The sequence below is a fragment of the Numida meleagris genome, chromosome 2 (genome assembly GCF_002078875.1).
Source record: "Numida meleagris isolate 19003 breed g44 Domestic line chromosome 2, NumMel1.0, whole genome shotgun sequence".
NCBI lineage: Eukaryota > Metazoa > Chordata > Aves > Galliformes > Numididae > Numida > Numida meleagris.
Window position 1 is genome coordinate 8,792,369 of NC_034410.1, and position 13,704 is coordinate 8,806,072.

The window sequence follows — 13,704 nt, forward strand, 5'->3', positions numbered from 1 at the left end:
CCAGCTCCCTCAGCCGCTCCTCATAAGGCCTGTGCTCCAGACCCCTCACCAGCTTTTCCTCAGGATTAAGTCAATTTTCATTGAAAAGAATGTTAATAGTGTATCTACGAGTGCCAGTTCATTGGTACAGTAGATCATTCATAGGGTAGATCACTGGCAGTGCTGTTCTCTGTTTTACTAGTGATTCTGTCACAAGACCAACAGTGGTTAAAGAACCTACTGGAGACGGGGAAACATTAATATTTGAAAAAGTTACTGAAAATATAAATCAGATGTTGAATGGAATAACAACCTTGAAGCGTAACATCACTTTGCATTTGAGTAAAAGCATGGATTCATCTACATACAGGTAGCAATGTTAAGAGTAATACCTGAATCCCTGCTTTCTGGTGTTCCTTGATCCTGTATGCGACACATTCTAAAACCTTCTGGAAGACAGTCTGGACAGCATGGAGAACATTTGCTACTTCATCCACCTCGGTGCTTTGAGTCAAAGAAGCTTCAGTAATTTCTTTTAGTGCACACAATAACACTGGTGTACAAAAGCCACCTCTGGCTAGAGAAAGAGATAAATACCACAATATGAAAACTGAAATGAGACGTTCTTCAGATACTACATTAGAAAAAAACTCAGTTACATACCCCAAACAGCTATAGTTTCCTAGAAGATACATTTAGTTTCTCTGTACCTTCAGCTGAAGGTGTCATTTATTTCAATTGGTATTTAATTAAGTATAAATCCAGCGTTCCTCCAAAAAATTCTTGAAAGACATGGAATAAAATTGTATATTTTGTCAGGAACTGAGTTTTAATTCTCTCTCTCCTGTCAACGTAACTTTCCAAATGTAAGCCAAATTTAAATTGCAATACAATTTTGTCTCCTAGTACTGAAATGACTCCATTTTTATACAGATATATATACACACACATGAAATCAGTGTGCATAAATATTTATGTACATATACGACTGTGTGATACAGCAATTACGAAACTGGAATTTAACAGTAAGGAAAAATCATTAGTTATCAACAATGACATGATGCTGGACAGCTCCTCTGCTTGTTTTCAATTTGCTGAAAAGCTGTTGTTACTTCTCACCATATTAATGATATTAGCATCAACTGTAAACACTTTTTTTGAGAAAGAGATCCCATAATGCAAAAAAGGAACAGTTCTGTTAATATAATAAATGTCACCTAATTGTGTATGGAGATGCTGATGTTAGATGTAGATGCTATACACACTATACCTGTTTGTATAACCGAAAGTGCCATATCTAAAAAGTATGCTTGAAACTTGAGATTTCCAAGACCAACCATTATGACATCTTTGCAGACTGACAGATAGGCCTAGGAAAGAGATGCAGAAATAAATCAGAAAAAACGTGATTGTGAAAAGCAACAGTTCAGTAGTAGCAAAAGGTAATAAAAACATGAAATCAAAGGAATCATTTAATTATCTTTTTTTAACCAGCTACATTTTCATGAGTTGGGCCATTCAAAGACACAGATTGTGATTAAAGTTAGTCCAACTCTTTCCCTTGACCAAAACTGGAAGAGACCCACAGCTCAAAGGTTAAGTGATACATAAGGGAAATATAACAGAAGACAATTAAAAAATTACTTGAACACTGCGTAATCACACGCTTTGTCTGAAGGATGAATGGAGAGGGGCATAAGGGACACTGTCAGGAGACAGTAAGCATGTGGGATGATCTAAATCCCTTCCTCCATCCCTGGGAATTGGAGGTACACTGATAGCAGCATCACAGAATAAATAAAAGCCTGACTCCAGGGCTTGGTTATCCTGTATGACATGAAGAGGCATGCTGGAATGAGCCAACAAATCCTTCAGCAAATCAGTGGTCCAATGAAAGCAGCTCTCTAATGAATCCCTGCTTGTGACAACGAGTGCAAAATTCAGCAACAGACACAACAGAGAAGGGAAAGCGAAATGGGAAAGAATGGTATGGCACAGGGAAAGTGACAGACAAACATAGATGGAAAAAGATGGCACACCCTAGTCCCTTCTCATATACAGTATTAAAGAAGAAACTGTAATTATTGTATATTATATGGACGTCTTGAGAAAAACTAGGTCCACTCTTTTAGTACTAGCATTCTTAAACGTGTACACCAAACAATTCAAAAGCACAATAAATACTTCATCCTAATAAAAAACATTATACAGGAAGGTGAGAAGCAAAGAGGAGCTGCTTAACAAACATGTGGCTTATTACATAAGACTCGAGGCCAGGGTTCCCTTCTTAACTTTCAGACAAGTTGTATCAGCCTTTACACCTCAGTTTCCTTTCTGGAAATAATGATGAAATGTACTTTAGTATCTACTAATAAGGAGCATTATTATTGACTCATCAAGTAATATGTCAGATAGTTCTGCAGTTGATAACTACCTACGTTATTATTTATCAATAGTTTCATTTCTAATTTCTATTTAGACCTGGGAAATTGATCAAACAAATTCTAGAAATGCTGGTACATATTCTTTATTTTGTGTCTTGTCTTTCCCTAAGACCGAGTTCTACAACTGCAAACTTTTGAGAAATAGCCAGAAGAGTTGTAGTATGCATGCCAGTTATTCCATTCTGAAAAGAGACAATAGCTTATTAAACACACAATTAACCTGTCCCAAGAATGACTATAGTACTTACTTAACGTCTCTTTACAGCCTTCAAAAAGTCATTTGGCTGCAGCAGTGGGATTCCAAGTTACTAAAAAACTCACTTCCCCGCTCTTAAATTCTCAGGTAACTCCCACTCTCTCACTCTGCTGACTTCCATAGATACGTTTTCTGGTACTCAGCACCAGAATGAAGCATACTGAATTCCTCAGGGTATAATTCTACCTGTTTCTTTTGGGAAAGCAGGATGGAAAGGAAGGAAGGAAGCAAGCAAGTCAACATGATTCGATTTAAATCCTTTCTTTCACAACAACATCACCTTCCTGGACTTCGAAGTCATCCTCCATAGTGCACTAGACATTTTGGAGCACAACATTTGTAAGCCTGAAATTTACATATACCACTTATTTGGCTGGAGGCAGTTTGATGTATGTGAGAAGGGACATCTAACCTGGATAATTAATTCAGGAACATTACTCTGTTTTGAAATTCCATCCTCTCGATCAGTTGCTTGTATAAAAGGTAAAACGTGACTTTCTACCCAAGCCCCTGTCTCCTGCAGAAGTGACAGATAGTCTTTTCCTTCTTCAGAAAACTGGAAAACAAAGATAGAAGTTTATAAACCTTTCAATTCCAGTTCTTTTGGAATTTCCTTATACTGTCAGCTCTAACTCCTGCTTACACGGAAGGTATAAACATACCTTGTTTTGAAGATGAATACTCAACCTGCAGCACAGGCTGAAGGCTCTTAAGCCAGTTGCTTGATTGCAGCTACCAGAATTTGTATCAGTTGTTTTCAGAACTGAGCCAAGGATCTCCTGAAATATCAAAGTTTACATTTATATAAGTCAGAAAAACCTTTCCAAAAGTTTTGTTGTCTTTTTGTCAACACTTTTAAACAGAAGATTTCAAAATAAGACAAAAAAAGACAAAATCAAGAAGCATAATTTCAATTACTTTCATTTTGGAATGCCAGAACCGATTTTCAAACTATTCCTTACATGCACGTTCTGAAAGCCAGGTTCCTTAAAAATGCTCAACACTACATAAAAATTAGAGGCACCAAAAAGTGAAAGAGCAATTAAAATCTGCCACCTATAAACGATTCTGAACTAATATACTTCTAGTTTAGAATATTTGTCTGAAGTAGAAGGGGAAGAAGCTATAATGAAGGCCGATTATGTATTCTTGCAGAGCTTTAATTTGAGTAAGGCAATCAATAATACGATGCACTCTTTTATAAGCATTGCTTATGGTAAGGACAACACTACCTTTGCAGCACTGAGAGTCTTCAGAAGATGGTTCAGTTTCTTTTTAGGAGCAGAGAGCAGGCAACCACGATTAACAGGATGAGTCAATAAATATTCAATGTAATCAAGTGCTAATTCTGGCTTCGATTCATGTGTTACGTGGATACGAACTCTCCGTTCAGATGTTTTAACACTCTAAAGGAGAAGGAAGTACAAAATTAGTATGATACAGTTAGTACTTCACAATTTTTACAATTGATTCCAAAGAAGGAAAATATAGCATTAAAGAAGCTCCTCAAAAAAAAACCAAAAACAAAATAACCCAAAGAAACAAAGTATTTATGTAACCTAACACCACCTTGATGTACGCATACCTTTCTTGGGGTTAGCGTGTCTGATAACCAGTCACAGGCCAATTCCATCACATGCCCCACTTGCCCCCAGCGACACATGCAGTCTATCAGAGTAGAGTATTTGCTTTGGTCACCTCCACTGTCAATATTTCTGAGTTTGGAGATCACACCACAGCTTAGATTTAAAAAAAAAAAAAAAAAAAAAAAAAAAAAAACACACACAAGGAAAGGAGAAAGATGTGTTAACTTTACATTCGCTACTGTAAAAATTATTCAAAGATAATCAACCAATATAATACCAAAAAAGAGATACACCGGTGGCGCAAAGATATGTTTACACCACACAGATTTTATTAACTTAGTAAATTTATTTAGCAGATTACTTTATCCAAATATATCCAAATTCTCCAATTTATCAAAACGGGCATCTAATATGTCAGCTTGTGAAAAAATTAACAAAAACAGTAAATGAGTGTCATTCACATTTTGGATCTAAAAATAGTACCTGAAAGTAGGAATAGCAGCAGGGGGCATGAAGGATGCCAGAATAACCAATGGAGTCGTGCAGCGGTCATCCTATGAAAAAAAGTGCACTATAATGATGTACACATACAGACATCATGCAAAATTTAAGAGATAACTTAAAGTATGACTAAATTTTATCAATTTAAGCATTTCTTTCTTTTCAGTAGAAACGGAAGTAGAAAAAATCCATAACACATGGCTTACAATCTGCAAATAACTGATGTAACTTAGAAATGCACCAGAAGTTGTTACAACACATCAAAATACGAGGTGTAGAAACTAAACTGTGTGACAAACTGCTCACAAATAATAGATCTGTTGTCCATGCTTCATGAGTACAATTAAATGAAATTATTATTTATTTAAAACATCTGAAGAGCTGAAGTCTTTTGAAGATGATATTTAAAATAACATTAAAAAAACAATGCATGTAGATTTTCAGGAGATACCTTGCCTCAACCTGTAGTATCCTAGAAAATAAGCTCCTGATGACAGATCTTTTAGATGCAAGCTGCTTCCTCACTGTAAGAATATCAGAGTCAAGAGGCTGCTTGCTAAAGTTAGATGTCTTGTCTGCTCACCAGAACTTCAGAGGAGGGACATTACATCCCCTACCAAAAAAAGGTTTGGAATGTCTTTGACAAATCCAAATGTTTTCAGGGTAGAAGGAGAATTTGGTACATCTGTACTGCAGAATATTATGTAGAAATGAACAGCTTTTCACTCTCTGATTATCTAAAGCTGATCTGAATGTTGTTAAGTAGCCAGAATCAAAAGACTGTTAGAGAATAGAATCCAATTATCAGAAGACAATTACAAGAAAGTGACAAAGGAGCCTCAGCTGCTTCAGCTGTTCCAGCAGCTCCAGAGAAACTGGATCATAATAATAAGTGATGGCGGTGGAAGGGTCTGGAGGAAGCAAGTACAAAAACACGTGGGCTCTCATCTACAAGAAGACTATTTTGCAATGGCACATTTTCAGTGACTAATTTCCAAAAGTTTAAAAAATTTCAAAAACAGAAGAATAGAGTCCTATAAAAAGCAGTACAAGCAGAACAACTTATTACATGAGTATCTCGGTGCTAACAATTTAAATAATGATTCATCAGATTCTGGAACTGGAGGACGGCTTTTACTCACTGGTGCGATTTCTAGAAACTTGCTATTGTTTATAGCAACAAAACATACTTAATGTCATGAAAATAGATGAAACACAACAAATAACAACATTAGAAGAAAATACTAGAGCAGTGACAGGAAAATCTAAGTTTAAATTTAGGCTTTCTTTACCTTAAATGCTTTAAAATACTCAGGAAGTACAGAAGCAAATTTTCTGATGGTAAGATCTTTGGCATCTTCATTGTGATCTAGCGCTTTGTTAATACTTCTCCAGAGAATGACTGTAACCTCCAATAAACTTGCCATGGTGGCCACATCATTTATTGACAACACATCATTCAACACCTGAAATACAAACACAGATGGTATTACCTATTATATTCAAAAATACGAGTTTACTTTAAAATGAGGTTTCAAAAACACTGAAAATTCTTACATTCATTTCAAAGAGGGGTTGTGCTCATTGTAAAACATCAACTCCACGATTCATTCACAACCTACATAAAACCTGAGTCATCCTGCTACGTTATATTTTTTGAATACTTAATTGCAAAATCAAACAAACGTAATAAGGAGTGAAGTGAGAGAAATGTTCATTTTAAGTATGCTCCACGCGCCTTCTAGCTCGTTCTATGTACTGCATGAAATTTCTAGTATTTCAGGGCATGAAAATGCCACAGTAGTGGCTTTCCCCTTGCAACTCCACAGATGTCCAAACTCTTTTCTTCAGATTTCTGTCATACCATTAACTGTCTATATCTGAAATCTAGCACCACAGAAACACGGTACCAGAACTTATCATAAAGCAGTATTTCTTACGCTTAGGTTCTCCTTTTCACCTTCATCATCACCATCATCATCAAAACTCTCTTTCACTGCTTTCTGGATGCAGGCATTCAAGCAGCGTCGAATAGTTAGCATCAGTTTAGCTGCATTTAAATATAATAAGAATAAATTAGACGTTTACTATTTCTTAAGAGTGTCATTAGTAAATGCTTCTAAGTATAACACTAGGTAGCCATTCTGAAAAGCAGGCGACAGAACCAGAAATAGCTAGAAAAAAGCATACCACATTTCCTGATAAAAGAAAATGGAAAAAATGGACAAATGTTTTACATACTCAAATATGAAGAAGAAATAGCCAACATTATCAGCAGGTTCTATAACTTCATTGTTAAAAATGTCTATTGAAAGAAAAATAAATCAAAGCAGGATCAGAGGAAGCTCCTACAATTCCTACATCTGTCTGGCATAGCTATTGATTTAATGAACCAAACCCAGTAATATCTCTCTTCTAATGTGCATTCCAATTATTTGTAATAGGCAGTAGTCTAACCACTGCGCTCCCTAACGCGGAGCTCATCTTTAGATCAAAGTGACAGGGCAATGTTCGCTCTGCTGACAGCAGAGCTGGCTGAAAACACTAACACATGTTATTTCAGAAGTACCTTACTGATATAATACAGTCACTCAAGGAGCAACAGATTCTCAGTTTTGCCCAAGTCACTCCATGCTGCCTACTTTGTTTTATAGTATCAAAATTCACCTGAAACAAAACTTTTCCAGCCTCACTTGGTTCAACAGCACTTTCACAAAACGCAGCTATGCTCTCTACAGCACATAAACTTGTAACTGGAAGTCTTAAACTATCAGATTATCAGACAGAAATATTTTTCATTTTCTATAGAAGCTTGCACGTAAAAATCTCAAATCATTTCAGGAATCAGAACATTTTATTTCAACATTGCATGACAAATAATATTGATTTAGACAGTCTTAAGGTACAATGGAGGAGAAATGGAAAGAGAGACCAAATAACAATGCTGGCAATGAGTACAATACAGCATTGAAGAGCAAAAACAAAATAAAAAACTCACTACAAACGTTAGAGAAAAATTTTGGAAAGCAATGGTGTGATTTTGTTATTTCCCAAGACTCAGAATGTTTTGTACTTCACCTATGTTGGTGGGGGCAGTATTCTCATAAGCGTATTGATAGAACTTTCTGGCTGCTGCTGAATTCATCTGGATTAAGGTAACACAGCGCTCGCACCACACTTCCTCAGGCTGGTTAACGGGCAGGAAGGAGTTGAATAAGAGATTCACGATGCGCCGTGACACAGGCCGGGAATCAACTTCCAGGCGAGCCAGAAGGTGCTCCATGGGACAGATCTTCCAGAACTTGAAAAAGTGAGTAAAGATATTAAAGGAATTGAAATAAGTAAATGAAACACGTTTACAGTTCCCCACACATTAAGTCTCAACAAATATAAATAGCATTTAACAGATAAGCAGGTGCATTTTTGATTTTACAGGAATACCAGCATGCATTTGAAGTCCCATATTACTGTAACAATGCTACTTTACTGTCCTGATGTGCTTCTAAATCCCCTGATATCTCTGACAGACCACTAAAATTCTGGTTAGGACAATTCCAGCTCAACATATCTGCAGTGCTAAATGTAACAGCATATCAAGTATTATAAAGAAGAACTATCTACTCTACAAGGATATCACCACAAAATATATTTGTCATTATATGCCACGTTGCATATACTCACCACAGGACAAAACAGGACCAAACTACTTAGAAGTATTGTCATGCCCCATAGAAACCTGTACAGAACAAGACTCTTTCCAAAACCATCCCAAGTGGTCGGCCCATCCCATCATCAGAGTTCTAGCTTGTTTGGAAAGCAGTAATGGAAGGCTATGAAATTCAGAAAGGATTAACCTGATCTTTTGTTTAGAAGAGCTGAACTTTTTACCACACAAAAACAAAGCAGAGTGGATGGAAGTTTTCAATTATGCCTAAAAAAATAAACACTAGCTAAAAAAAAATCCTTAAGAATCCTCATTACCCTTGAGGTTGATAATTATCTTTTCCTCTGCCTTTTGTGGCGGTAAATTCAAAATAATTCAAGAAAGCCAAGAAGATGGTTTGCTTGAACGTTCCTACTAAATGACAAATAACTTTCAAACAAGAATTTCTTACACATTCAGCAGCAGCGTGGGTTTTCCTTTATGTGCTTTTAAAGGACTGTACATAAATATTAAACATTTATTTAGAGCACTGTTGCAATTGAATATGACAAAAAACCATACTTGTTTATATTTTGCTATACAGGAAACTATAGCAAAATAGTATTTTACTATAATAACAAAATCTGATTTTACTATTAGATAATGATATTAATGGATCAAATCATGACTGTAGATGTCAATCTTTTTGATCATATTTGAATCAGTGAATTGCCTTTCAAAAAACAAAGTGTGAAGGCTTAAAAATCAGCACGAGCACCGAATGCCTGTGAGGTTGCAGAGTGATGATGAAGGGGTATTTAAAATTACATAAGAAAACTGTAAAAATGACTTCTAATCAGATTAGGGGAATACGTGCTTGCTGAATACTTTAAGAATAGATAAGAACAAGAACATTATAGAAATCATGATTAAAATTTTTGAGACCGACGCTTTCAGAACAAGACTGTGATCAGTTGTTTCTGCTGATTCTGTGAATCAGGTGGAATATCCCCTACCAGCTAACACACAGGCACAGCCTGTGAAGTACAGCATCACAGAGATACTATTGGCATCTCATCTCCATGTTAGCAAAGTGACATGTAGCTTTACAACCTCCTGAAGAGGAAACTACAGGAAAAAAAGCTCTCTTTTAGAGTACTACCACTTATAACTATGAACACCTTCTCTGGTTATCTCAAATAATCTCAGCAAGAACCAATTGTCCAAATGAAGGTACAGGTGAAAATTCTTGCAAACATCTCTAGGACCCTGCTGGAGACTTCAGTGCTGACAGTCTAATAGTACCTTGTTCCTGCAGTGTTTGTCTCTCTTTCGTACTTTCTATGGGCTTGACCTATCAGGGGATTCAGGTATGTATCGTGGAAGTAAAAAACCTGCTGCTGCACTACTCAAATTCTTATCCTAAACCTGAGGCTGTATATCAAATGTTGGAAGCCCTCAAATCTGAAATGGCTTCCTATTTATCTTGTGTTCTGAGTGTATATGAAGCCAAAAAGCGCCAGGATGGTCTAGTCTCAATATAACATCCCTGAGTTGCTGTGCTCAAAGCTGGAAGGCATGCATTTGGCAAATAGGTAATCCTCTTGTTAGGGATAGATGAGTTCCTTGAGCACTGAAGCCTTAAAATCTGACCAACAAATCATTTATTCCAAGTTTAATTCTCCCATAAACAACAGAGATCTGTACGTGTTCTATGCAAATTCACTATATAAAGTCACAAGATAAGCATGTCATAGTAACTCGGCTCAGAAAAAGACAAAACCGTCACTGAAATAAAATATAAAATTTGAATTAGTAAACCATTAACAGCAGAAAGTGGAGAAAGAAGTCAAAGGAGCTGCAATGCCTAAGGCTGGCCAGTATTGCCTAAATAAGAATCCACAGCAGAACACAAAGTTTGTTTAAAATCACTATGAAAAGAAACCAAAATGTTGAAGTACGTACCCACAGAAGGCAAATAAAAATTATAAAAACAGGTAAACAAAAGTGAAAAAGCGGTTTACTAAAGATGTTAAGCTTTTTAGAAGGTGAAAGAGTCCTGACGAGCTAAGTTTGTCTGACTGCTCTGCCCTGGCATCGCCACCAGAGGGCAAGGAAGAGAGAAACATGAGAGAAACATGCTGAGAAAAAGATGTGTTGATTCCAACAACCACTGAGTGAAAAAAACCAAACCAGTAAGTACAGAGAAATTGATGGACCCACTGCATGCAGTAATTATCCCAAATGAGTTGAAAATTAAAAAAAAAAAAGTGAGGGAGAGCAGGACAAAAGCGTACTTGGCTCAATTAAAAAGCAAGCTTTCCATCATATTCTCCATGTCTATAAAATCCCTGCCACAGTAATATCCAGACACAGTATTATTTCCTATGATTACCTCATCTCCCTTCCCAACAATGGAAAGAGCACAAGTTCACCAAAACTAGTCATAATTAAATGCTTTAAACGTTTTGCTTTTTTTTCCCTTAAGGCTAACTGCAGGAGTCTCGAAGGTACACTTGTTTTTGAAATAAATGTCTTGATTTTTTACCTCCTGCCTGCCATCAAGTGTCACTTAACCCACCTTAGCTGCCTTAGTAGCCTTAATTTTCAGAAGCATATCTACAAAAGCCACTCGCACTTTCTCTGAATTGTCATGAAGGCTGTGTTTAACTGTTGGCAGGAGCTGCTCCAGTAACGGATGACTTAATTTGTTGTCCAAAGTTATTGGTAGACACTGCGAGAAAAAACAATTATAGTAATTACAAATATTTTTAGAGTAGATTTGCAAGAAAGATAGTAAAAAACTGTTGAACTAGACCACGACACTTCTAAGGTGGAATTAAGTACGGGCATGTATGCATGCTTTTCCTTTTTACATTCTTTAGTAAAAGTTGCTTTAAATTTCCAGTGCCCTGTATTCAGGGAACTCATTTCAGATGAATGAGTTTCAGACATGTGCTGAGGTCCCAGTCTTGCCTTCTCTCTGAGGCACAATGTAAAGAACTTTTTGTGGTAGCAATACCAGCTCCTCAATCTCTACTAGTTTCGGATTAAAAATTAGTCTCTTTTTTCTTGCCAAGTTACATGTAACTCAGCTCATTCTGCTTATTCCATACTGCTGTAGCAAAGCAAGGGAGAATTAACATGAAGATAACTCCAAATTTAAAGTGGATTGACACGCGTAGAGCATTTTAAGTGGAAACACAGCTTAAGGAGATTCTCTAGGGATGGGTTAAAACCAGTGATATAGAAATATACCAGAACTCATGTGCATACTGAGAATAACTTTTATTAGCTAAAATGACTAAATTATCAGGTCCAAACAATGCAGAAACTATATCAGAATAGAAATGCAAAGTGGCTGGGATTCACAAAGCCAAACAGTCACTATTCTAGCAGACAGTTTTTCTTTCCCGTTGTATTAATTTTCTAAGATGTGTGTAGATGTTTGGATGTACTAGGAACTTGACTGCCTAAGCCATTCTGCAGAATAATTCCTATTCTTGACTTGAAGCGGCCCAGAAACCTGGGCTTCAGGGAAAAACATAGAAATGACAATCACGATTTTACATTTAGAAGCAAGACTTACCTTAAAAACAGAGCATCGAACATCAGCAGATGTTACATCACACGCCAGCTCTTCAATTAGCTTTTTTAAAAGATCAGCAATAACTGCTGGAGGAATCATCTCCCAGTATTTGGATGTTATCTGACAGACTCCCAGTACCCCTGTAGAGCGGACAACTGGATGAGGATCTTCTAAGAGACTCTATAACAAAAGAACAACAAGGTGAACAGAAGCATTACTGCAAATCCACTGCTATTTGACAATAACCTACAGTCAACGAATATAATTCCATAATTATTATGGAAATTGTTATTCTGTGAGAACTACAGTATTAATGGTCTCTCAATGCATTTTATTATGGAATGAACAAGAAAAATTTAAATCAGGAGCAAAGTTAAGATAATACTGTCCAATTACTTTTTTAATGACTTCTGAAATAGTTGTGTTTTTTTTTTTTAAGATAAATTACATTAAGTTTTGCATCTGTGACTTAATTAAGAATATTTAGACTTCTATATACACGAGTTCTCATTGGCCACTGTTCATACATAATAATATAAAAACTTGAAATTCAGTTACCTGATGATTATGTTCATAAAAACAATACTGATGATTTCCAAACATTTTAGTGAAGAAAATACATCCAATCTCATTGATCTAGACTAATAAGTTTTTTTTCCAAGTTCTTATTTAAACTGTATTTCAATTTAGAAATATTAAGAATATAGTCCTAAACGTGGATGGTGGATGTTGGATGTGGTGGATGTTTACTAATTAAATGTAAAGCAATCTTCACCAGTCCTAAATAAGGATCAAGATCATTACTCATCCATGCAGCCCACGGGTGTCCAACCTTTCAGCCTGCCTGGGCTGCACTGAGTGAAGAGGAATTGTCTTGGGCTGCATATACATAGGTCTTTCCAAAAGTAATGCCTCCTATTTATTTCCATGGAAACTACAGATACAATGAACACAGCAACACTGCTTGATGGAGCAAATTCTCAGCAACAAAACAATATTTTTCAGTACAGTAAGCACCATTAGCTATGCATTTTCACCAGTGATGAACAAGAGGCTGCATGCCACGCTCGTCAAAACCTACACCAGCAGAAGAGACCCACTGGTGCTGTCACCACTGCTGAAACACACCACTGTGCTCACATCTACTGTTTGGTCTCCATCAGCACTCAGGAAGTGCCAATGAATGCCAATGGGCACAATTTTTTTTTTTCTTTTGCATGGAAGAACTCAATTCCACCTCTTTATTTCATACACACTTCCATGTTGGACACCGTTTAGTCAGACTGCCCATCTGTCACACAGCAACAAAATGTAATGGAATATTGGCAAGCAGGTTCAACTTCTACTGCCACAGCACCAATATCCACCGCTGATGTCATAGGCTGGCATAATAAAATAGGAGGCATTACTTTCGGAGCTGTCCTTGTAAAATGTTTACTATTGAGCAACAACGACACCAAAAAACTAGTGGGATATGCGACCTTGTTTTTGTGCAACTAATGCATCAGTCTGGTTCAATGGCGGTGGCTGTAATTCTTAGTGAGTTCTCAAGGTGCTCAGAGATTTTTTTAATGAAATTTGACCCTTCCTGTACTTCATCCTTGACAACAGCTGCTCACAAATGCGTACAATGCCAAAAGCAATGACATGAATAAGGTGTGACTGTGAAGCGAGGGATATTTTTCCCTGTTAAGAGAAATCTTACA

At 36.6% G+C, this 13,704-nt stretch overlaps 1 protein-coding gene across 3 annotated transcripts in view; it reads right to left on the minus strand.

Moving 5' to 3' along the window:
- The window catches only part of NCAPG2 (non-SMC condensin II complex subunit G2), a 45,108-nt gene that overhangs the window by 12,648 nt on the left and 18,756 nt on the right, over positions 1-13,704 (minus strand). For all 3 annotated transcript variants that reach the window (XR_002435593.1, XM_021388228.1, XM_021388229.1), the window contains exons 12-23: positions 11,999-12,178; positions 10,991-11,143; positions 7,845-8,067; positions 6,707-6,816; positions 6,059-6,232; positions 4,749-4,819; positions 4,265-4,418; positions 3,912-4,085; positions 3,342-3,458; positions 3,092-3,235; positions 1,250-1,349; positions 372-556 (exon numbers count right to left, since the gene is read on the minus strand). Coding sequence is in view for 2 of the 3 variants with exons in the window: in XM_021388228.1 (XP_021243903.1) it covers positions 372-556; positions 1,250-1,349; positions 3,092-3,235; positions 3,342-3,458; positions 3,912-4,085; positions 4,265-4,418; positions 4,749-4,819; positions 6,059-6,232; positions 6,707-6,816; positions 7,845-8,067; positions 10,991-11,143; positions 11,999-12,178 (1,785 nt within the window). In the remaining variant the exon portion in view is untranslated. The remainder of the gene's footprint in view (positions 1-371; positions 557-1,249; positions 1,350-3,091; positions 3,236-3,341; positions 3,459-3,911; positions 4,086-4,264; positions 4,419-4,748; positions 4,820-6,058; positions 6,233-6,706; positions 6,817-7,844; positions 8,068-10,990; positions 11,144-11,998; positions 12,179-13,704) is intronic.